The sequence below is a fragment of the Rattus norvegicus genome, chromosome 1 (genome assembly GCF_021556685.1).
Source record: "Rattus norvegicus strain SHRSP/BbbUtx chromosome 1, alternate assembly SHRSP_T2T, whole genome shotgun sequence".
Taxonomy (NCBI): domain Eukaryota; kingdom Metazoa; phylum Chordata; class Mammalia; order Rodentia; family Muridae; genus Rattus; species Rattus norvegicus.
In genome coordinates this window covers 92,158,427-92,179,456 of record NC_141534.1, presented here as the reverse complement: position 1 = coordinate 92,179,456, position 21,030 = coordinate 92,158,427, and the positions used below count along the sequence as shown (strand labels likewise).

Below are 21,030 nucleotides of genomic sequence, written 5' to 3'. Positions count from 1 at the left end.
GCGTGAATAGGAATCCAACCCAGGGAGAATCACGCATGCGTATTGCTAAGATTGTAACCCAAAATCCTGTTAAAAGAAAGTATGTGCCAGTCATCGACTGAGCAAAGCCTTTGCCACTGGAGGGCGCCTCTATCTCTGCTAGGGAAAGGAAAGCCAAAAATAAAGGAGCGGTAGAAAGTTGTGATAGATGGTTATTTTCTGTGCTCTACATTCAGGATCAACATGCATATCGGGTTATGAAGGCACGGGGCTCCAGACCCAAAATAGTACTTCCTAGATGGACATAATGAGACCCGTGTGACTTAAAGCACCATCAATACATAAAAGCTGGACTTAGCGGTTCAGAACTTGTTGCTCTGACCCGGGTTCGATTCCCAGAACCCATATCGTGGGAATCCAACTCTCTCTTCTGGCCTTCCTCTGCACGGTGTGCGAGAATAGTACGTTGACATACATTCAGGAGCACCTTTTCTTTTTTTCACTTAATATAGAAAAGAAACTATGTTATAGATTAAAAACTCAACGAATCCTCTTTATTTTGGCAAGAAGAGAAAACGTCTTTCTGCCAGAGACCATGTGAAGGTCCTTGGCATGCAGATGGACGGACAAAGCACAGGTCCGAGGTCACAAACCCCAGAGAGGGTTTCAAAGTAGAGACCAACTTCACAATATCCGTCCCTGAACAGTGGCTCGAGGGTCGCAGGGTCCTGGAGGGTCACAGGCAGGGTCCAGGCGGTCGTCACGGATGTTCCGGAGTCCAGCAGGGTCAGAGGTCTCGGAGGGGGTCAGGGGGGCGGAGATCACGGAACAGCGGGAGTCCAGATTCCGGAGCCGTTCGGGGCAGGGGCTGAGGGAGGGGACGCGGAGAACGGCTCCCGCGGGACCGTTTGGCACAAGAGGGAAAGGGGCAGGACGCAGCGCACCCAACGTGGGCGCGGGGTGTGTGTGTGGGGTGGGGGTGCCTGGCAAGGCCGAGCCCTTGGGCCAGGAGAGAGAAGGGGTTCCGGAGCCCAGCCGGGGCCCGGTGCGCCGCCTGTGGGGCAGAGGCGGGAAAGGGATGCTCAGACCGGGGGTGCAGGGCCCCCGGCTGTGTGCATGCTGAAGTATTCGGTGAAGCCGGTGTGCGGCGCCGCCGTCTGGGGCACAAGCGGCTGGTAGGACGGCGTCGGGCCATCCCAGCCCGAGTCGACCGCCTTGGGGAACCGAGCGGGTGGGGGTGGGGAGGCTGCGCCCGGCTCGGCCATGGTCACCACACGACCCCTTGGGGGCACTGCCGCCGCCACCGCTGTCTCCTCCACCTGCTTCCCGGCCTGGGATGGGGGGTCAGGGTCAGAGGCTGCCCAGAACCCTCGGGGAGCAAATGCGGCCCCGAAGGCCCGTCCCCCTCCCCCTAGAGGACTCCCACCACCCCAGATATGGACGCACGTGTCAGTCAGGGAAGGAGTGGGTGACTGGGCGCCTGGGCAGCGGGGCCAGGTACTCAAGGGGTGGCGTCGGGGTGCGCCTGGCAAACTCTGGAGGCGGTGGGGGAGATGGGGACCAGCCTCGGAAGGCAGGCGGCGGGAGCACGGCGCGGGGTGTCCTCGGGGGCGTGCGCAACAGCGCCAGGACCCAGTCTGGCAGGGTGGGCGCGGGCGCTGGGGGACGGTCTAGGCGGGGAATTGGGGCACCGGGAGTACGGAAGGCCAGGGGTGGGCTTAGACGCCAATGCGCAGGGGGTGGCGGCGGGGCGGGGAGCGGGGTCAGGTACTCCAGGGGCGGCGCCAGCAGCTCCTCGGGCGCCGGGGCTGCGGGGCTTACAGAGGAGGTGGGCGGGGGGATGGAGAAGAGCTCCGTGAAGTTGGGCACCGAGTCGCTGATGAACGTCACGTTTCCATAGACGTGCTGCGGGAAGGCCTTATCTGCGGATTGGCTCCCTCCGGGCGCAGGGACCCCAGCGGAGGCGATCTGCGAAGTTCGCACGTGGTATGGAAAGTTCTTGTTGGCCGCCGATGGGCGGGTCATGATCTGAAAGAAGTCAGACACAGGTTAGAGAAGCAGTCTCCAGGACCCAGAATGTATCTATAAAGTTTAGACTTAGATGATTCCTCTCCATTTGACCTCTACCTTGTCTTTGAACCATTCAGACTGCCTTAGACACCAGGAGTAGGGTGTCTCCCTGCATTCTGACCTTTTCCCTTAGCTTTCCTCTTCTAATTACTGTGCTTAGTGGTGTTTCCAATATCATAAACCTGACTACTGGATGTCACAATTGATTGGTTATGGGCAGTGTCCTGTGCTGCCCAGTATGACAGCCACTAGCCACATATGGCTTAAATTGAATAAAAATTAAATGTAAAATTGCTTCTCAGTTACACACTGCCTTATCTAGTAAGCTCATTAGGGACCTTATTAGAGAGCACAAATTAGAATCGTTTTACTGCTCTTTTTTGCTTTGCTTTGTTTTTGAGAGGGCCTGTGTAGTCCAGGCTGCCCTCAGACTTGCTATATAGCGAAGAATGACCTTGAATTCCTGAGCCTCTCCCAAACTCCTGATTCTCTCTCTCTCTCTCTCTCTCTCTCTCTCTCTCTCTCTCTCTCTCTCTCTCTCTCACACACACACACACACACACACACACACACACACACACACACACACACACACACCTTCTTAGTGCTGGACTGAAGATGTTCAGCCCCATGCCCAATCTTAGAATGTGTTCATAAACACACAAAGTTCAACTAAACATTAGTTAACAGGCTCTTTAGAATGTCAACTCCTTGAAGGCAAGAACTCAATCTTGCTTCCTCTTTGGAGACAGTCTACATAACATCCTCCTGTGCTTGGCTTATAAGCGTTTACCACCAGAGTTAGAACTTGACTGCTTTTTGGTTTGCTTTGGTTTTGATTTTTTTGAGACAGTGTTTCCCTCTATAACTGCCCTGACTGTCCTGGAACTCACTTTGTAGCCCAGGCTGGCCTCAAACTCAGAGATCCACCTGCCTCTCCCTCTGAGTGCTGGGATTAAAGGCTTGCACCACCACCGCCCAGCAGAACTTGACTTTTCAACTTCCTGTTAAATCCCAAGCTCGATCTTTAACAGTGCCTGGCTGTCAATAAATACCAGTTGACTGTTTCCAGAACACAGGTGATGTTTCTAGATCCCACTCTGCAGCCATAGCCCAGTAGCTCAGTGCAACTTCACTAAGGCTGTGCTGGGTGCATCGAGCTCTGCTGCTTCAGAAAGAAGCTGGCTGAAGGTGAAAAAAAAGCATCAAGGACACTTGTCTCGAATTCTGAGCTGCTGGTGTCGCCACTCTTGGCTCCATCTCTCACTAAGTGCTGAATCTGGGGCACGTTGATTAAACAACCTGAGTCTCACCAGCCAAAAAGGATTACGGTGCCTATCTGGAAAGACGAGAGGGTGGAAATGAAAGCCACTGATGCGGAGTCTCCTGTGTAGTGGGTTCTTGGTGTTTCTTTTCTTTCTATCCCCTTCTGACTTCTTGCTGAGCTTCTAGATACACCATTCAAGGAAGATGAGTAAGCTAAGTCCTGAGGTAGAGCATGGCAGACCTGGTCCCTTCCCTGGGGGCTGGGCATGTTGCAGACTGTAGGTCCCCCGGATTACAAAGTTAAAACCCTTAGTGAAACTAATTTTTTGTTTTCTCTTTTTCTTTTGCTTTTGAGACAAGGTCTCACATTGCCAGGCTGACCGCAAAAATTATATTTTTCTGTATAACTTTTCCTGCTCTATTTCTGTGGGAGGAGGACTTGAACTCCCGACCCTCCCGCCTCCACCTGCGAAGTAATGAGATTACAGACATCACGACAAATTTAATACTTGTTTCCTTTTGTGCACCATCCCCCATGTGAGCCCTGACTATCTGCCAGAGACTAGCAGGATTCAGAGTGCATGGTCTGCCACCAAAGGCCATGGATCCCTGGAGACTCAGCTTCTACTCCTATAGAGCATAGTCAATGACTCCTAAACTGTCCAGCAATTGAGCAAGAAACCCAGGGGGGAAGATGTGTATGAATACTTCTAGCAAGAACCAGGCTAAAGCCTGGTGTTCTGATGAATCCCAGAACTCAATGGGCTGAGACAGGAGGATTGCTGTGATATCAAGGGCAGTAGGGGCAATATAGAAGATTCTGCATCAAGGAGATGGGCGGGGGGGGGGGGACGGGACTGGAGAGGTGGCTCAGTGGTTAAGAGCACTGACTGCTCTTCCAGGGGTCCTGAGTTCAATTCCCAGCAACTACATGGTGGCTCACAACCATCTGGAATAAGGTCTGATGCCCTCTTCTGGTGTGTCTGAAGACAGCTACTGTGTACTTATAAATAATCTTTAAAATCAAAAACAAAAAATCTCCAACTGGGATATGGTGTGACAAACCTTTGGCCAGCCTGGTCTATATAGTGAGTTCCAGGTCAGCCAGGGCAACCTAGTGAGTACATGCGTTAAAAAAAAATCCCCTCCACATACACATATGCACACAAACCGTTAAGTAAGTGTAGATGAGGGTTGCCACCAATTCAGAAGGAGAGGACGTAAACCAGGACAAATACCAGCTAAGAACAAAACTAAGAAGAGTAAGATCTCCCTCAAGCCTAGGTCTAATAAAAACGCCATTCAAAGCTAGGTTCCCAAGAGCCCCAATTCGTCCCATTTAACTGATGCTTGAACAATAGCTCTTGATGGGGAAATGGGGGGAAAGGGTGACCAAGGGCTTTGGGTGGGTAGTGATGGTGCAAACAGAAATGTGAAAACCTGGGGACACAGAGTCAAGAATGGAAATGGGGGGAGGGGTACAAAGAAAGAGGGATTGTATGAAGAGGCCAGGAGACAAGGTCAGAGAAGTGGCAGAGAAGGAGAGCTCTGGGGGACATGGTAGAGTACCCAGCAGGCTTTCAGACAGTGCCTTCCAGAGACCACAGAGTAGATGCGAGAGGGAGGGGACCGAGTGTGGTGTCTTGGGTCCACAGTCCCAGCACTCAGGAAACTGAGGCAGGATGTCACAGCTTGCCCATCAGTGAGACTGAACTGCCCAGCTCAAAAGGAAACAAAGGCGTGTAGGTCCAGGGCTCTACAGAGGACAGGACATCCAGGCACGTAACAGGCACCTCACACGTCCTCCAGCCCTCAGTTCCCACCCCACTCCGACAACCGTTCTCACCAGAAACACGCCATGCGCATACAGGTGGATCCCCAGCTGGATACCATTGACGATCTTCTCTCGGGCCCACTTCGGGATCCCAAAATTGGCGATCAGGGCCATGACAGGGACAGCAAAGAACCTGCGGGGAGGTTTAAAGTGGATTGCCACTGCTCTCCACCCTATCCCGTGTCCCCACCTCCCTGCTGCGTCACTCGCAGGCCACAGGCAGATTCCCAAACTGTAGCCTTTGAAAGCCAGATGTTGAAAGAGGACCCCGAAGTCCGCTGGCTTGGGAGATTTCAGTGGATAAAGACCAGGCTGGTTAACTCGGCTCCACTTCACCCCAACCCTGGCAGCTTATCAACCTCACGGACCTCAATAGATAGCCCATGGTCGGATTGGCGAGCAACCAGGGCTTGACTGGATGTCTCCAAAACATTTTACATCTGTGAGCTCGTTTAACTCTCACACTGAGTCCAGGAAACGAATGTGGTTTCCATTCCCTATAACAGGTGAGAAGGCCAAGGGCTGGTCTGGGACTGCACCGTTTGGAAGCTTCGGAGCTGGGCTCTACACCCCGGCAGTCTGGCTCGGAATCTGCCCCCTTTACATGAACACGGTCGGTCAGTCGGTCGGTTTGGAGTTTTATTTGAAGAATTCCTTTTATGACTGCATGTGTATGCCTCCACCTTCCAAGGCCTGACATTATAGACATTCACTAGCATGCCTGGCTATTAACCGAGATGTTATTAAACATTTATTGTGTGACATTAAATCTTCATGTCATTTTGTTTTGTTTTCAAGACAGGGTCTCTCTGTGTAGTCCTGACTGTTCTGGAACTCACTGTAAACCAGTCTGGTCTCCAACTTAGAGATCCACCTGCCTCTGCCTCCCAAATGCTGGGATTAAAGTCCTGTGGCATCACTGTCTGCCCTTCATATCTCGTGAATGCTGAAGAAGATCCTAGTAACAACCCTGTGCTAGGAAACAATATGACAGATTTGTACATACGTCTGGTTTGCTTTAGTTTGGTTTCGTTTTCCAGACAGGGTTCTCATGTAGCTGTCTCTACCTCCAGAATAAGATGGTTACAGACTTGCCTAGCTCCCTGAGAGACTTTTTTAATTGTTTCTTTGGATTTTGCTTTTGTCCTTTCTGTTGTTTTTGTTTTGAGATGCTGACTATGTAGCCAAGGCTAGCAATCCTTACTAGTTAGCCTCCCAAATTCTGGGACTTTTCCCACCATTTTATTTTGAGTGGGTAGTTTAATTTTCTTCTAGATCATAAAAGCTAGATAGACAGTGGCAGATTTCAGACAACAACCACTTGTCCTGAAAGCTCATTTTACATTCTCTGAATGATCTAGCTTGTGGGGGTAAGGTAAGTTAGGACCCCACCATGTCTCACCAGAGGGTATAGGCAGCAAAGAAGGGCACATAAAAGGGCTGTTTCTCCGGATAGTGCCGCAGGGAGACCAGCACTGCATAGCAGAACCACACATAGGCCGCCACCTGCAGCCCGATGAGTCCATAACCAGCCGGAGACTCGTATGTGTATAGTACCTGGCCTGGGTCAAAGAACTGGACCCACAAAACAAGGGTGGTCAAAGCTCTGGCCTCTGACCCTGGACCCCACCCTCAGGCACCAAGGGCTGGAACAGAGAAAAGGGTCAGGCCAGAAGTGGTGGGACCGCTAGGGATGGGGCTAGAATTATAATAGGTATATAAGGAGCCCACAACAACTACTTTGTGCCCACTGGGGGACTAAATGCTATCACTCACACCCTGCGTAACTCATCCATCCACACTGACACAGAGAGAAGCCCTACTATCATCCCATACAAGAGGTGGAAAGCCCCTAACAGAGTCCTGAAGATAGGGCCAAGCTCCTCCTAACTTCCCACCAGCAGAAACAAGCTCAGGGCGAGGGTGGGAATGGCCATCTAGGAAGTGGGGGAGCTTAAACAGAACTAGGTCTCTGACTCTTGGACATGGGGACAAGTGAGAGACAAGGAGGAAGAAAGCTACTCAGAAATGGTGAAGAGAGAGGAGTCACTGAGAGACAGATGGGAAAGGCAGAAACTCAGGGCGAGAAAGAGGACGCTCTGTGGGGAGGGGCGGTAGACAGGGCAGGAAGGAGAGGGGCTGGCAGGAGCTTTGGACACTCACTTCTGCCTCGTAGATGAGCAACACCACGTGGGTGAGGGTGTACAGGGTCATGTACACAGACAACTTCACGGAGCCTGAGTGGCTGATGCGGCCTCTGGCAAGCAGGCCGTGGGGGAGACAGCAGGGTGGATGCTGTCAGGGAGGAGGGAGCTGCCACACCCCCCACCTCCACCTCCCTGCCCTACTCCCCAGCCCAGCCACCCCAATGCACAGTCCCTGCCCGGGCACCGTGTAACCGTGAATCCCTTCCCGAGGAGGATGAGTGTGAGCAGGAAGATGAGGAAGCTGGAGGAGAAGAGTAGCTTGGCTGCAAAGGGAGGAAAGGATGGTTCGGGCTCAGGCTCAGATCACCAGGCCCCTGGGGAGGCTCCTACCCTCTGTGGTTCATCTATTCTCACCCAAGATCTTTACGCTGTCATTCCCGATGCCGTCTGTGGCGTACTGGCCCCAGTAGATGCAGAAAAACAGGAGGCTCAGGACTGGGAGGGAGGAGAGACCGAGAAAAGACAGAAACCAGCTTTGGGACACCACTGTCGCCTAGCACTGTGATCCAAACGTTTAACCCTCTGCCACCCCCATCAGAAGCCCAGGATATCTGTTAGGACAACCTGCTAGGAAAACTCTGGAGGCCGTAGCCCCAGCCTCTCCTCCTCAGGACCCATCAGGCCAGATCATGACCTTACTTTCCTCAGACCTGGGAGTGTAGATCCAGGAGTCCATGCCCAGCCCTCCTCCCTCAGACCCTGGGGTCAGGATCCCAAGGCCCTCTTCTTAAGAGAACTCAAAATCTGGGACACTCAAAACCTCACCCTCCACTCCTGCTGCAGCCATGAACATTTTGTAAGTTGTGTGGAGTAGCTGACGGCCTTTCAGCAAGTCTAAGAAGGAGATGGGAACGCATACACAGGTTGGGGAGGGGCGTTTCTCCATCTCTGCTCTCCCGCTTGTCCCAACCCTCTCCCTCATGTGCTGTACTCACATCCAAAGTAACAAGAGAGGACAAAGATGAGGGTGAAGATGAGGAGAAAGGTCACATCTGTCTCCAGGATCCCTAGAATTCAACAGAAGGGGTGGGAGAAGGCTTTTGGAGTGGGCATCTCTACCTGCTGGGGCTTCCATATCTGCCCTGTTCCTCCAATATCTGCTCACCAAATTCATCAGCTGAGAAATGCCGTGTCCAGAAAGACTTGCCGTTGGTAAGAACCATCTCATATTCCAACTGTAGCCCATCTCCCTGTGGAGAGTGGTGAGGCTCAAGGTGGATTCTGGGCAGGTAGGGGAAGTCAACAGGAAGGAAAAGGAGAGAAAAGCCAGGTGGCTGCCCCAGGCCCTTACCCCACACTTGCTGAGCGCAATATACCACCATCGTTCACGCACAGAGCGGAAGCTGCGGCCACTGGAGCAGCTCAGGTAGCGGGTTCCCTCCTCTGACACCACCTGGGGAGAAGCCAAAAGGCTGAGGCCTCATCCTCCATGACACCAGGCCCTAGACCTTTAGCACCTGCGCACTACCTCGCACCTGACAGCCCGACCAGGCGTACTGGGTGGTGAGATTGATGACCTGGTTGTTCTCTGGCCTGATCACCGACTCCTTGGCCAAACAGTCCTAGGGCAAGGCAGAGGCATGGTCACCCTCTGAACGACTGTGGCCTTCTGCCCCTGCACACCCCTCATATACACACTCTTCATAGCCCTCACCTTGTCCCTTGCCTTGTACACCGCTGGCCACTGAGATGGGTCGTCAAAATAGAGGAGGATGTTCTGACAGCACTTGGCCTGAAGACCCAGAGATTTGGTGGTTGGGGTGTTTACAGAAGTTGGACAGCTTTTGCCTTGGAAGGCCAAGGTAGTGTCCAGCCTCAGCTAAGGAGAGTGGCTGGGGAGACTCACCTCAGGGTATCGGAATCGGAAGTCCAGTCGGCCATAATCCGAGAGGAAACAAAATCTTGTCAGGAACACCCAGTCCTGGCAAAAGGATCCAGTGAGATCTGAGTCCTTCAAGAATGCAGCTCAACCCTACCCACGGACCCTCAACTTTTCTTCTCTATCCAAAGCTACTTGGCTTCTCAAACACCACAAAGCAGCTAAGTCACCTCTAGGATTCTTTCCAGATTCTTTTGCTGTGTGTCCAATTTTCTGCTGCTCTGGTTTTTTCCCTCAGATGTCCCTCAAGTTTCCTTCCCTCCTCCTCTTCCTCCTCCTCCCCATCTTCTAGACACACTGAAAAAGACCATGGATGGCCAGGTGCACAGCCCCATCACCATCTGTCCTGGACTTTTTCTCAGCCGCATTCCCCCAGTTACACACACACACACACACACACACACACACACACACACACACACACACACACACACACACACACACACACACACACAGGGCGGGGGGCAGCTCCAAGGTGGTCCCGCAAACCATGCCATCCTGGGAAATCTTCCAAACCTTCCTTGCTGGTTCTGAGCAGGCCAGGCGACCTCCACTTGGTGGAGTGAGGGGTGCTGTCCCTTCAGCACCACCATGGTGCAGCTCGGTTCCCTATAACTACCACACTCCCTACCGACCCTCCCCACCCAGGCTGACCTCGACAGTCACAATGCAACCCCCAACCCACGGCCTCCGCCCTGGTCCGGGCCCCCACCACTCACGCCCCAATCCGGGAGGGGCGCAGGGGGCGGGGCGGCATCATCCCCTCTTGGGTCCCGCGGGCCAGGGAACGCTAGGAGACGTCTCGGTGTGCTCACCTCTTTGGAGCTGAGGTTGCCCCGCACGTACTTGGCCCGGGTGCGGGGGTACAGTGGCAGCAGCAAGAGCAGCAGTGGCGGCAGCAGGCGGCGCAGCGCGGGCGCGCGCGAAGGCTCCATTCCTCCCGCTCTGGCCTCGGCACGGCTCCGGCTCCCGCTCCGGCCCGGTGACGGAGGCGAGAGCGCGCAGGCTGGCCAGCGCGCGCCCCCGATTAAAGGGGCCGCTGGACGCAGCGGTCTCCGCCCCCTCCTCTGGAATGGACTAAACTGTCTCCTACCCTTCCCACCTGAGAAAGAACATTCTCTCCCATTCTTTTGTCACCTTATCCAGCTGCGGTTCTTTTCTACAGGAGTCTCAGATACCTCAGGATGCGTATGTGTCCTAAACTGAACTCACATACCAGTAAGCAAGGGCCTCCTTTGAACTGCAGAGTCCGGGATGCTCATAACCGAGAAAACTTAGCTCTGTCCTGACCACTGACCCCCAATTTTGACCCCAAATTATTCTATTTTTACCCATTCTCTAGATTTGGCAAACCTTGTGCCCATAGACACAGAGGGTAAGGTGTTCTGGGACACACACACATATACACGAGGTAAAACCTTCTAACAAAACAATCAATCCTGACCCACCTCTAGGGTGTGAACCCCAGCTGCTGAGAGCTGAGACAGAGGCGAGATATCAAGGAGATAGTACTCCAGTTATTGGGGCTGGCTTTGCCATGTCCCCACCAGAAGACCTAGGACAAGTCACTTATCCCCTAGGGTAGTTTCCTATCCCCCACCCATGCGGCTATTAATTCTGTCATTTCCCATAGGGCAACTGAGAGTCCTGGGAAGGCCTTCCAGCATCAGACTCCAACAAACTTCCTAGCTTCATCCTCCACCCTCCACTGCAGAAAATTCACTGCTGCTCAAAATGCCATTTCAAAAGCTTGCTGGCTGGACACAGTTGGGGTAGGGGTGGAGGGAAAGGAGCAGGCAGTTCTCTGTGAGTTCAAGGCCAGACTGGTTTCTGCATTGAATTCCAGGCCAGCCAGGACCACATAAGTGAGAATCTGTTTTTAAAAAAATGAAAGAAATACAGACTGAAAGCTTTCTGTCTGGGCATGCAGCTCAGTGACAGCATGTTTGCCTAGCATGTGCAAGGCTCTGAATTATATTCCTGAAGGAGCAAATAAACACAATTGCTGAAGTGAGATTAATTGCTACAAGCAATTAATCCCAGTACTTGGGAGGCAGAGACTGGTGGATTGCCCCAAATCCCAAACCAGTCTGGTCTACATAGCAAGTTTCAGGTCAGCCAGGACTACCATAGGGAGACTATCACCAAAAAAAAAAAAAAAAAAAAAAGAAAGAAAGAAAGAAAAAGAAAAAAAAAAGAAAGAAAAAATCCAAAGCAAATTAAACCATACAAACTGAGAAGAAAAAATAAATGAATGCATGAAAAACTTTTGAGTGTGAACTCTTTACCCTGTGGCCAGTTGTTACCAAGACGGATGATGAGAAATTTTACTGTTTGTGTGTGTGTGTGTGGTGGTGGTGGGGTTAGTAGAGAGTTGTTACGTTTTGTTTTGTTGGGGTTTATTGGGGTCATAGAGTACAGACTGGCTCAGAGGATAACTGTAAACTCTTAATCCTCCTGTCTCCATCACCACAAACAAACATGTATTGTCTCCTATTGGCTCCTCAGCTCCAACAAGTTAACAGGTGATATACTCATCTTGGATTTAAGAGTTTAGAGCTAAACAAAGTCCCTCCCATTCTGGAGGCAGAGTCAGGCAGATCTCTGAGTTCATGCTCAGCCTGGTCTACAGAGCAAGTTCTAGGACCCTCAAGTTTACACTGAGAAACCTTGTCTCAAACAAACAAACAAAAAACAAACAAAAACAGAAGAAAGAAAGCTACTCTCCTGAGACAGCCACTCACTGAAAATCAAGAGGACCAAGAAGGTGTTTTATTGAGGTGACTGGGAGTGTGGGATACCTGCCCCCAGCCCTACCTAATCTCCTCAGTACAGTCTCATTGGGGGGAAGGACCAAGCCTCTGGACTGCTCTGAGTCACCACCCAGGAGAGACTGGGCAGTGGGGCAGGAGGATTGGGGCTCCAGTCCAAGGCAGATGTTCTGGGTAACAAGGGTAAGGATGGCTGAGGTAGGGGCTGAGGTGGGCAGACATCCCAGGGCTGGGGAGGGGGTGGTGTGGCTATGAGCCAGATGCTTTTCAGCATATCAAAAGCTGTTGGAGGACCCCAAGCTGCTCCAGATGGTGAAGATGCTGAGGACAGGAATGGCAGTTGTCGATCTGGAGGCTGCACCTGGCTGACCCTGTGTGCAGGGGTGATGCTGCTGCAAGTGTGCGGCAGGGCAAAGTTGCACCCCTTTGTTGCCTGCTGAGTCCTTTGCCTCCCCTCCCGTGGAGCATGCTCAGGAGCGTTGATACAAGAAGGTGCCATCCTCTGTCTCTCAGGGGCCCTCCGCTTGGCTTCTGGTGCAGAAGAAAGAACAAGGAGATCATGTGGACTACAACAGAGTAGCGGAAGGGGGGGGAGGGGGAAGGGGAGGAGGTGGACTCACCAGGCAAGGGTAGCTGGCAACCTCGGAGCACCAGGGCAAGATCAGGCACACAGCCATGGCAGCCCTGTAAGGTTCTTATGATGGTATCTCTGGCCTCCTGCACTAGGTTCCTCCTGGGGAAGGCTTGTGGCACAACCAGCTGGCACTGCAGCTCCTCCAGCAGTTGCCCCAACACAGGGAGATCTGGGGAATTTGGTGGGCCTGGGCCTGAGCCTCCTGGTACCTTGTTCTCCTTGCCTTTTGACTGAAGGTCTGGTTCTTGAACTCTGACTGGGCTGCAGGAGGACTTGGTTGGTAGCAGAGGGGTACATGATTCCAAGGAGCCCCTGTTAAGCAGCCGGGCCACATCCAGGGACTTCACCTCATGGTTGAAGAGACCCCTGTGCTCCCGGCTCAACCTGCCCTGAGTTATCACAACGAGCTTGGGGGCTGTGGAGGTTGCAGGTTCCTGGAAGATCACACATGGATCCCGGCTGGATATGGGAGGATCCTGACGGGCCAATGGCCTGTGGCTGCTCACCAGGGCCTTATTTCGCTCCCTCCTGGTCTTGCGACGGCGAATTCGACCAGGTTTCTCAAGCTGCTGGAAAGGCTGAGGGGCTGGACCCCGAGGGTCCATGATATCCTAGAAGACAGAGTGGTCCTCAGATGCAAATAAATCAAAGACAGTAACTGAGAGGGAAAAGATGAGCAGGGGAAAGGGAGACTACTGTTTAAAGAAATGAAAGACATGGACAGACAGCCACTGGAAAGGGCCAGGCTACACAAGAAGTCCAACATGAATTTCAGGCAGTTAATAGGAAAAAAATGTCGGGAAATGGGGGACAAGGTAACAGAGAGTAAGAACATGGAAAAAGTTAAAAGACAATAGCCAGGGGGTTGAGGATTTAGCTCAGTGGTAGAGCGCTTGCCTAACAAGCGCAAGGCCCTGGGTTCGGTCCTCAGCTCCGAGGGGAAAAAAAAAAAGACAATAGCCAGGCCTTGCAGTGCAGGCCTCTAATCCCATCTGCTCAAGAAGGCTGAAGCAGACAAATCAAAAGTTTAAAGAGGCCTACCTGGGCTACAGAAGACAAAACCAGCCTAGGTAATGCAGTGAGATCCTGTATAAAAATACAATTCTAAAGAGTCTGTGTCTTGGGAGCCTAAAGTGCTGGCTCAGCAGGCCAGGAGAGATGATGGCTCAGCAGTTAAGAGCACCAGCTGCTCTTCCAGGGGACCAAGGTTCAATTCCCAACATGCACATGGCAGCTCGATCAAAGGACTGAACTTAGTTCCCAACACCCATCTCAGATGTGACACACAGCCCAACTCTAGCTCCATGGGATCTGGTGTTGTCTGGCTTTTGTGAGCACCTCTACACACACACACACACACATACACACACACACGAGGCACATTTTAAATAAATCTTAAAAAGAAAAAAAAAGGGGCTGGGGATTTAGCTCAGTGGTAGAGCGCTTACCTAGGAAGCGCAAGGCCCTGGGTTCGGTCCCCAGCTCCGAAAAAAAGAACCAAAAAAAAAAAAAAAAAGTCTGGCTCTTGTACACATGTACCCTAAGCACTGAGAATATAAAAACTGTGGATATAGTTCAGTGATAAAAGTACTTGCTTAACTATTACATGGACTTGTGTCCCTATGCTTGGAGGCCAATATATACATGTTTTTACAATATATTAAGATGAATAAAAAAGATGGAAGATGGTCCAGGCAGAGTGGTACCCTCTTTGGGAGACTGAGGCAGGAGAATCATGAATTTGAAGTGGCTTAGAATATAAAACACTCAAAAAGAACAAAACAAAAAAATGGAAGCTGAGGACAGGCTATGAGCAACTGGAAAGCTCTGAGGAACTAGAAGGAACAGGTGGGAAATCCAGGGCTGGGGAGATATAGGAAACGGAAATAGTAAGTGAAGGCGGGAAAGAGGAACACGCATGGTGGTGAAAGTGTGTAATCCCAAAATTTAGGAAGTGGAAGGAAGAAGATCAGGAACTCAAGGTCATCCTCAGCTTCATAATCATGTTGCAGCCAGCCCGAGTCTTTAAGACTAGGTCTTAAAATATTAAAGACGTAAGGCAGGAGAGAAGGCACCCAGAGAAGTCGAAGGGCTTGCTTTGGGTGGGACATAATTCACAAGAGCCTACAGAGAGTGGGCTACTCTTGAGAGGAGGCATAAGGCAGGGGTGCAGCTCAGACAGTTGAGGTGGACCCAGGAGGCTGAATGAAGAGGTTGGTGGGGGCAGGGTGGGGGAGGGGTGCCTCACCCTCTTCTCTCCTAACGGACCCCCGCCCTGGACTCCACGTGGCTGTGGAGAGCGGTGGCTTCTTTCCTGTAGAGACCCAAGCCTCGAAGCTGTTCGCGCACTTCCGGGCCTCGAGTGCGGATTAAGCCAGTAAGCATGCCTCACGCATGCGCTTCCCTTGCCACGCCCCTTGCGTGGAGAAGCACGAGGCACCAAGATTGACAGTTACAGCCCTGCCCAGCCCTGCCTAGAGTACCCCCCCCCGCCCCACTGGATTGGCTTCCAGGGTTTCTAGGCCCCGCCCACCCACCTTACTCAATGCTGATTGGCTAAGGCTACTGGCCAACCATTTGACTGGCCCTAGAGCCAGGCGCCAGGTTCCATGCACACAAAGATGGCCCTTGGAGACACGCCTGAACCAGCACTTTTGAGCCCTGTGACTTTAGAAAACTTTGTAACTGCCCAGAGCCTATTTCCTAATCTGTGAAATAGGTTGGAAATAGTACCTCCCCCATAAGGTTGGGAGAAGGGGGGAATGAACCAACACACATGTAAATGAATGCGTGCGAGTTTTGATTCTTTGGCGTGCTTCAGAATTTTCTCTACCCCCAACTTTATTGCACATGTCCCCTCACCCCTTTAGCTTGCTTAGGGTAGTATGGAACTATTCTCTTGCCTTTACTTCTCAAACGCTGGGATTACAGCTCAAACTACCCCAGCGTATATCCTGGTCCAAATGTTAGTAATGATTTGACCTGTGTCTTTTCTTTGTGCTTCCCAGGTCCTTAGAAGCTCTCGAACCTTGCCCATATACCGCTTCTGGAAACCAGCTCTGGGTTACAAAACAGTGAGGGGATGCCATCAAAATTTTGGCACGAGTTAAAGGTTTCCAAAAGTACAACAGAATCGAACTAATAAATTTAAGGTGCTCACCAAAATTTGCATTCAAAACTCGTGGTGGCGTGGGCCTTTAATCTCAGCACTCCGGAGGAGGAATTCTGTGAATTTAAGACCAGCCTGGTCTACATAGCAGACTCACATCCAGAACAAGCAGGCCTAACTACACAGACTCTGTCTCAAAGACAAAAACAAACAAATAAATTCGTGCAGCTTTGGGAACGTAGAGTGCGTCATTTGAACTGCACACATCATGCTCTGCAATGCTAAAGAGCACTGTCTCAGAGTCTATTCGGGGACAATATATTATGAATTCCAAGACCGTGGCTGTACATAAAAAGTTTCTCCTGCCAGACGGTGGTGGCGCATTCCTTTAATCTCAGCATTCCAGAGGCAGAGGCGGATGGCTCTCTGTGAGTTCAAGGCCAGCATGAGCTACATACAGAGTAAACTTCAAGACATTCAGGGCTACACGGATCAAAAAAAACGAACAAAAAAACAAATAACAACAACAAAACAAGTACACCCGGGTTATTAGTATGCAAGTTTGCTTTTGTTTCTAATAAGTGATACAATTATATCTGTACAAAAGAATTGTTTTTAAATCCTCTTTACATTATCAGGAAATATTAGATTTCTATGTCCATATTATACACCTATAAGCACAGGGTCATGTAAAAATTTCTCAGACTAGAGTCTGGAGGTTCATTAGTTAAGAGACTGAGTTCAGCTCTTTGCATCCACACAGGGCAGCTCACAATTGCCTATGACTCCAGCTTTAAGAGACCTAACGCCCTCTTCTGGCTTCTGCAGTCACCTGCATTCAACTGCACATAACCACACACACACACACACACACACACACACACACACAGAGAGAGAGAGAGAGAGAGAGAGAGAGAGAGAGAGAGAGAGAGCGCTTTCTTGGGCTGTGGATAAAGGCTGTGCACACCTTTATTGCCATCACTAGGGTAGATTGGATAACTGTGAGTTTAGTTAGCCTGGTCTACATACTGAGTTCTAGGTCAGCCTAAGCTACATAGTAAAACCTCCTATTTAGAAAAAAAAAAATCGTGCAAGGCCCTGGGTTCGGTCCCCAGCTCCAAAAAAAAAAAAAAAGAAAAGAAAAGAAAAGAAAAGAAATCAAAACAAACCAAAACACTTTCTCAGGCAAAATTAGGGCTCAAGTAGAAAAAGCCAGGGTCTGACCCATTAGTGTAATTAACATTCATTCCTCAAGCACTGTACTCATTCCCTCACAACTTCCTGCCGGGCCCAGATCTAGGGAAGTAGACGGAGGAGACAGAATGTGAGCACAGTAAATAAAACTCTTCACTACTTTAGTATCCGCCTAACCAGAAGGAATGGATAGGTTCCAGAGACCAGCCTGTAGGTGGGGCTGCCAGAAAACAACCAGGCCATTTAGGGGTGAGTGAGACCCTGGGCATCTGAGAAAATATTGGGGTTTGGGATTAGTGTGAGCCAGGTGAAGAAAGAACATGACAGAAAGTGGCCTTGGCTACAGATAGGAGTTTTAGAGTCCAGAGCCACCCACCTGAAGCTGGTGATGGAACTTTGTATCTAGAGAGAGGCGCAGAGGCCAAGGAGGTGCAAGGTGATCTGCAGGAGGGATGCCAAGTTGGACCTGGGCTGGGCCCTGCAGCCATCTCCAATTTCTGATCTTTCTGCACCTCTTCCACGTAGATCTGATGGTGCCTTGGAGGCATAGAGGTATGCATTTGAGCTTTTATACCTTTAAAAGCCTAATGTTGAAGCTGGTTGAATGGCACATAGCTTTAACACCAACACTCCGGAGGCAGAGAGAGATAGATCTCTGTGAGTTTGAGGCCAGCTTGGTCTACAAAGCAAGTCCAGGGCTCTGTCATACAGAAAAAAAAAAAAAAAAAAAAAAAAAAAAAAACCTACCTTAAAAAAGAGAAAAAATATATATACACACATATATATGTATATATACATGACAAATAAATAATAAATAAAAACAAAACCCTAGTGTGGGGTCTGGCACGGTGGGGCCAGGAGTCAGAGGTAGGTAGATCTCTGTGAATTCAAGGACAGCCTGCTGGGCATAGCAAGTTCCAGGAGAACTTAAAGTTACACAGTGCAATCTCATCTCAAAACAAATAAAAAAAAAAAAAAAAACCTTTAAATAGGGAAGTCCCCTCAAAGCCACTCTCTAGTGCTGCCTCTAATCTACAGATTCACTTCTTTCATTTTTGTTTCTGTTTTCAAGACGGTTTCTCTGTGTAGTCCTGACTGTTCTGAAACTCACTCTGTAGACCAGGCTGGCCTCGAACTCGGTGGTCCACCTGCCTCTGGCTCCCCCCCAGTGCGGGGGAATTAAAGGCGTGAGCCACCGCCCAGCGCCCAGCTTGGGCAGCTTCCTTTCAAGACCCCACCACACCAGTAAGAAATGGGAGAGTCCCTTCCCAGGTGCCTACGAACCACCCCTCCGCAGATCCAAGAATGAGCCCGTCCACTCCCTCTCCCACGTGAATGGGTTACACACACACACGCACACACACACACACACACACACACACATAGGTGGTCTCTTCCGGAGTTTTCTGGCCTTGCAGCAAATCATTTCCTCCTCGGAGGGAGGGCGCTAAATTGTCTCTGGTCCCTGTCGGCTTTTCAGGTACCCTGCCCCTTCCCGTCCTCTCAGGGTTGTCTCTCTCTTGTCTCCCCCCGCCCCCTGCCACGCGTGCCGCGTGGTCTCGTCTGCCCCTCCCCACTGCGTTCGGTCGCTGTGGCACTAAGGGGTCCCGGCGGGAAGCGCGGCAGACGAGCCCACTGTGCGGCCTCCGTCGGGGGAGGGGATCGAGGATTCCTTCCTATGTGACGGTTTCTAGTCTGAGAAAGGCGGCGTCCGGGCTCGGCCTTCGCCCTGCGTGCGAGTGAGCGCAGCGGGACGGTCCATTGTGTTGGCCCGAGAGGTAGGGGTGGGCGTGGCGGGTCCACGTCCGCGCGGAGCTTTCCCGGGCGGACTCCACTCTGATCCCCAGGAGCTGCGGTGCTGAGGATGAGCGGGGAAGGGGAGAACCCGGCCAGCAAGCCCACGCCTGTGCAGGACGTGCAGGGCGACGGACGCTGGATGTCTCTGGTGAGTGACCCCGCGCGGTCCCCAGGGTTAGGGACTTGGGGGCGGGTGTTTCTAGAGAATCCCTGCTTCGTGACATCCTCTTCTTAACCTAGGTGAGTAACCAGCTCTGAGTTGTTTTGGGTTGTTCAGCCTGAAGGAAGCGGGATGGGGCGGGGCCTGGAGCATGCGTGCCTTTGACTCTGTCTTTCCCTGCAGCACCATCGATTTGTGGCAGACAGCAAAGACAAGGAACCCGAAGTCGTCTTTATCGGGGACTCCTTGGTTCAGCTAATGCATCAGTGTGAGGTGAGGGTCCACCAGTTTTCTCCTTCCTCATTCAGGCATGTACTCTTACTGGTACTTCAGGCCCAGGATAAAGGGGTACAGAAATGCCCGTGGTAGCAGGAATCTAAGAACCCCGTGTACATGCAACATTCTGCTGAAAATAAAGTGTGTGCCCTGAAATTGTCGGGTTGGGTTTGTCAGTATCAACTTAAATTGAGCAGTTCCTTTGAGATTGCCTAAGGTGAGGCTGTTTGTTTAAAGTGGAGCACAGCCCCTATTGGGTTTACAGGAAGTTGTAATGGCTTTACACAAAGTGAAGGTTGATTGTAATGGTATTCTGCAAAGACTATCAATAGTCAAGTCTCTCCCTAAGAAGTTTAGCTACAATGGCTTTTTTCTCACAAGGAGGTTCAGTTGTATTGCCGTTAGCTCTGTATAGTTCAAGCAGACACCAGTGAGACAGTGACAAGTTCCAAGATTCAGGATTTGTTCAAGGTGAGATTTAACCAGACCGTGTCCATGAAGTAAGGCTAATTCATAATGTCCGTAGTTACTGCCTGGACAGGGGGGTGGTGGCTAGTGCCTACATCATTTCTTGATCCAGATCTGGCGGGAGCTCTTCTCACCTCTGCATGCACTTAACTTTGGCATTGGCGGTGACAGCACACAGCATGTACTCTGGCGGCTTGAGAATGGGGAGCTGGAGCACATCCGGCCCAAGGTAAGTAGGGCCCGGTTGGGGGGCAAACCCTCTTTTTGCCTGCCTCTTTACTGTTACTTTGTGTCACTCTTTCCACAGATTGTGGTGGTCTGGGTGGGCACCAACAACCACAGCCACACAGCAGAACAAGTGACAGGTGGCATCAAAGCCATTGTACAACTGGTGAACAAGCTGCAGCCCCAGGCCCGGGTGGTTGTGCTGGTGAGAGCTTTGGAAGGATGGTGAAGGAAAAGGGGAAGCGGTTGTGGTGGCGCATACCTTAAATCACAGTGCTCCAGAGGCAGAGGCAGGCAGATCTCTTGAGAGTTCAGAGCCAGCCTGGTCTACACAGTGAAGACAGCCAGGGCTACATAGAGACCCTGTGTACAAACTGTGGCTGCAGTTAAAGATACATATTCAGGGACCAAGGGAGTCCTGGGTAATTTGAGTGTTGAAAATCTCAGAAAGTTGTCAGACGTATTCTAGCTAAGACGTTTCCACCTCTGAAAGAGACCCCTGACCCACTGGCATTATATCCTAATGAGTGATCTCTGCAGACAGGCAGAACCCGGAAGATTCTTAATGAATGTCCTCCCTTATTTCCCATCCCTAAACCATTTTACAGCTGAGGATTCCCTGGTAGGGTGGTGGTGGTGGAGGTGGACAGTTTGGTCCAGAGATGCTGATCTGACTACTTACTATTGGCGTGCCTCCTCAGGGCCTGCTTCCAAGAGGCCAGCACCCCAACCCACTTCGAGAGAAAAACCGACAGGTGAACGAGCTGGTTCGGGCAGCACTAGCTGGCTACCCCCGAGCGCACTTCTTAGATGCAGACCCTGGCTTTGTGCACTCGGACGGTACCATAAGTCACCATGACATGTATGACTACCTGCACCTGAGCCGCCTGGGGTACACACCTGTCTGCCGGGCCCTGCACTCCTTGCTGCTTCGTCTCCTGGCCCAAGATCAGGGCCAAGGCATCCCTCTGCCAGAGACAGCACCCTAAGCATCTTTCCTTCCTTCCCTTGACATTAAATTCTCCTCTTCCACCTACCTCTGCCTCCTGTGTTATGGTTAGTTTTGTCTGAGTCCCACCACCAGCCAGATCCCTGACCCGTTGTTACTCAGGGCATTTCTGTTTGTACCTACAGCAGACATTTTAGCTTGAAGTCAGTTGA

The 21,030-nt window shown here is 51.3% G+C and overlaps 3 protein-coding genes across 11 annotated transcripts; 1 reads left to right on the top strand and 2 right to left on the bottom strand.

The window, feature by feature from the left end:
* Positions 1 to 502: 502 nt before the first annotated feature.
* Positions 503 to 10,238, bottom strand: Tmem145 (transmembrane protein 145). 5 transcript variants are annotated; one of them, NR_197264.1, is made up of 15 exons: positions 9,752 to 9,852; positions 9,203 to 9,277; positions 9,011 to 9,088; positions 8,832 to 8,918; positions 8,648 to 8,749; positions 8,462 to 8,546; positions 8,292 to 8,363; positions 8,122 to 8,190; positions 7,711 to 7,791; positions 7,541 to 7,619; positions 7,313 to 7,406; positions 6,552 to 6,724; positions 5,162 to 5,282; positions 1,801 to 2,007; positions 503 to 1,310 (listed from the first exon to the last, which is right to left on the bottom strand). NR_197264.1 is itself a non-coding variant. In NM_001432082.1 (15 exons), the coding sequence occupies exons 1-15, from the start codon at positions 10,168 to 10,170 to the stop codon at positions 1,062 to 1,064; spliced, it is 1,692 nt and encodes a 563-aa protein (NP_001419011.1). In that variant the 5' UTR covers positions 10,171 to 10,238; the 3' UTR covers positions 503 to 1,061. The 5 variants fall into 5 exon arrangements, 4 of the variants coding, with proteins under 4 accessions (NP_001419011.1, XP_087508971.1, XP_087508982.1 ...); NM_001432082.1 differs by lacking the exon at positions 9,752 to 9,852 and adding an exon at positions 10,051 to 10,238; XM_087652845.1 differs by lacking the exon at positions 9,752 to 9,852 and adding an exon at positions 10,051 to 10,222 and having other exon boundaries at positions 508 to 847.
* A 1,737-nt stretch (positions 10,239 to 11,975) lies between these two features.
* Prr19 (proline rich 19) lies at positions 11,976 to 15,002 on the bottom strand. 4 transcript variants are annotated; one of them, XM_087589497.1, is made up of 3 exons: positions 14,889 to 14,995; positions 12,627 to 13,251; positions 11,976 to 12,534 (listed from the first exon to the last, which is right to left on the bottom strand). In XM_087589497.1, the coding sequence occupies exons 2-3, from the start codon at positions 13,243 to 13,245 to the stop codon at positions 12,062 to 12,064; spliced, it is 1,092 nt and encodes a 363-aa protein (XP_087445623.1). In that variant the 5' UTR covers positions 13,246 to 13,251; positions 14,889 to 14,995; the 3' UTR covers positions 11,976 to 12,061. The 4 variants fall into 4 exon arrangements, with proteins under 4 accessions (XP_087445623.1, XP_087445622.1, XP_087445625.1 ...); XM_087589496.1 differs by having other exon boundaries at positions 11,976 to 12,537; positions 14,089 to 14,924; XM_087589499.1 differs by lacking the exon at positions 14,889 to 14,995 and adding an exon at positions 14,089 to 14,854.
* A 3,329-nt stretch (positions 15,003 to 18,331) lies between these two features.
* Pafah1b3 (platelet-activating factor acetylhydrolase 1b, catalytic subunit 3) lies at positions 18,332 to 20,905 on the top strand. 2 transcript variants are annotated; one of them, XM_087569839.1, is made up of 6 exons: positions 18,332 to 18,682; positions 18,791 to 18,888; positions 19,084 to 19,173; positions 19,757 to 19,873; positions 19,952 to 20,074; positions 20,571 to 20,905. In XM_087569839.1, the coding sequence occupies exons 2-6, from the start codon at positions 18,808 to 18,810 to the stop codon at positions 20,856 to 20,858; spliced, it is 699 nt and encodes a 232-aa protein (XP_087425965.1). In that variant the 5' UTR covers positions 18,332 to 18,682; positions 18,791 to 18,807; the 3' UTR covers positions 20,859 to 20,905. The 2 variants fall into 2 exon arrangements, with proteins under 2 accessions (XP_087425965.1, NP_446106.1); NM_053654.3 differs by having other exon boundaries at positions 18,379 to 18,423.
* Positions 20,906 to 21,030: the final 125 nt, after the last annotated feature.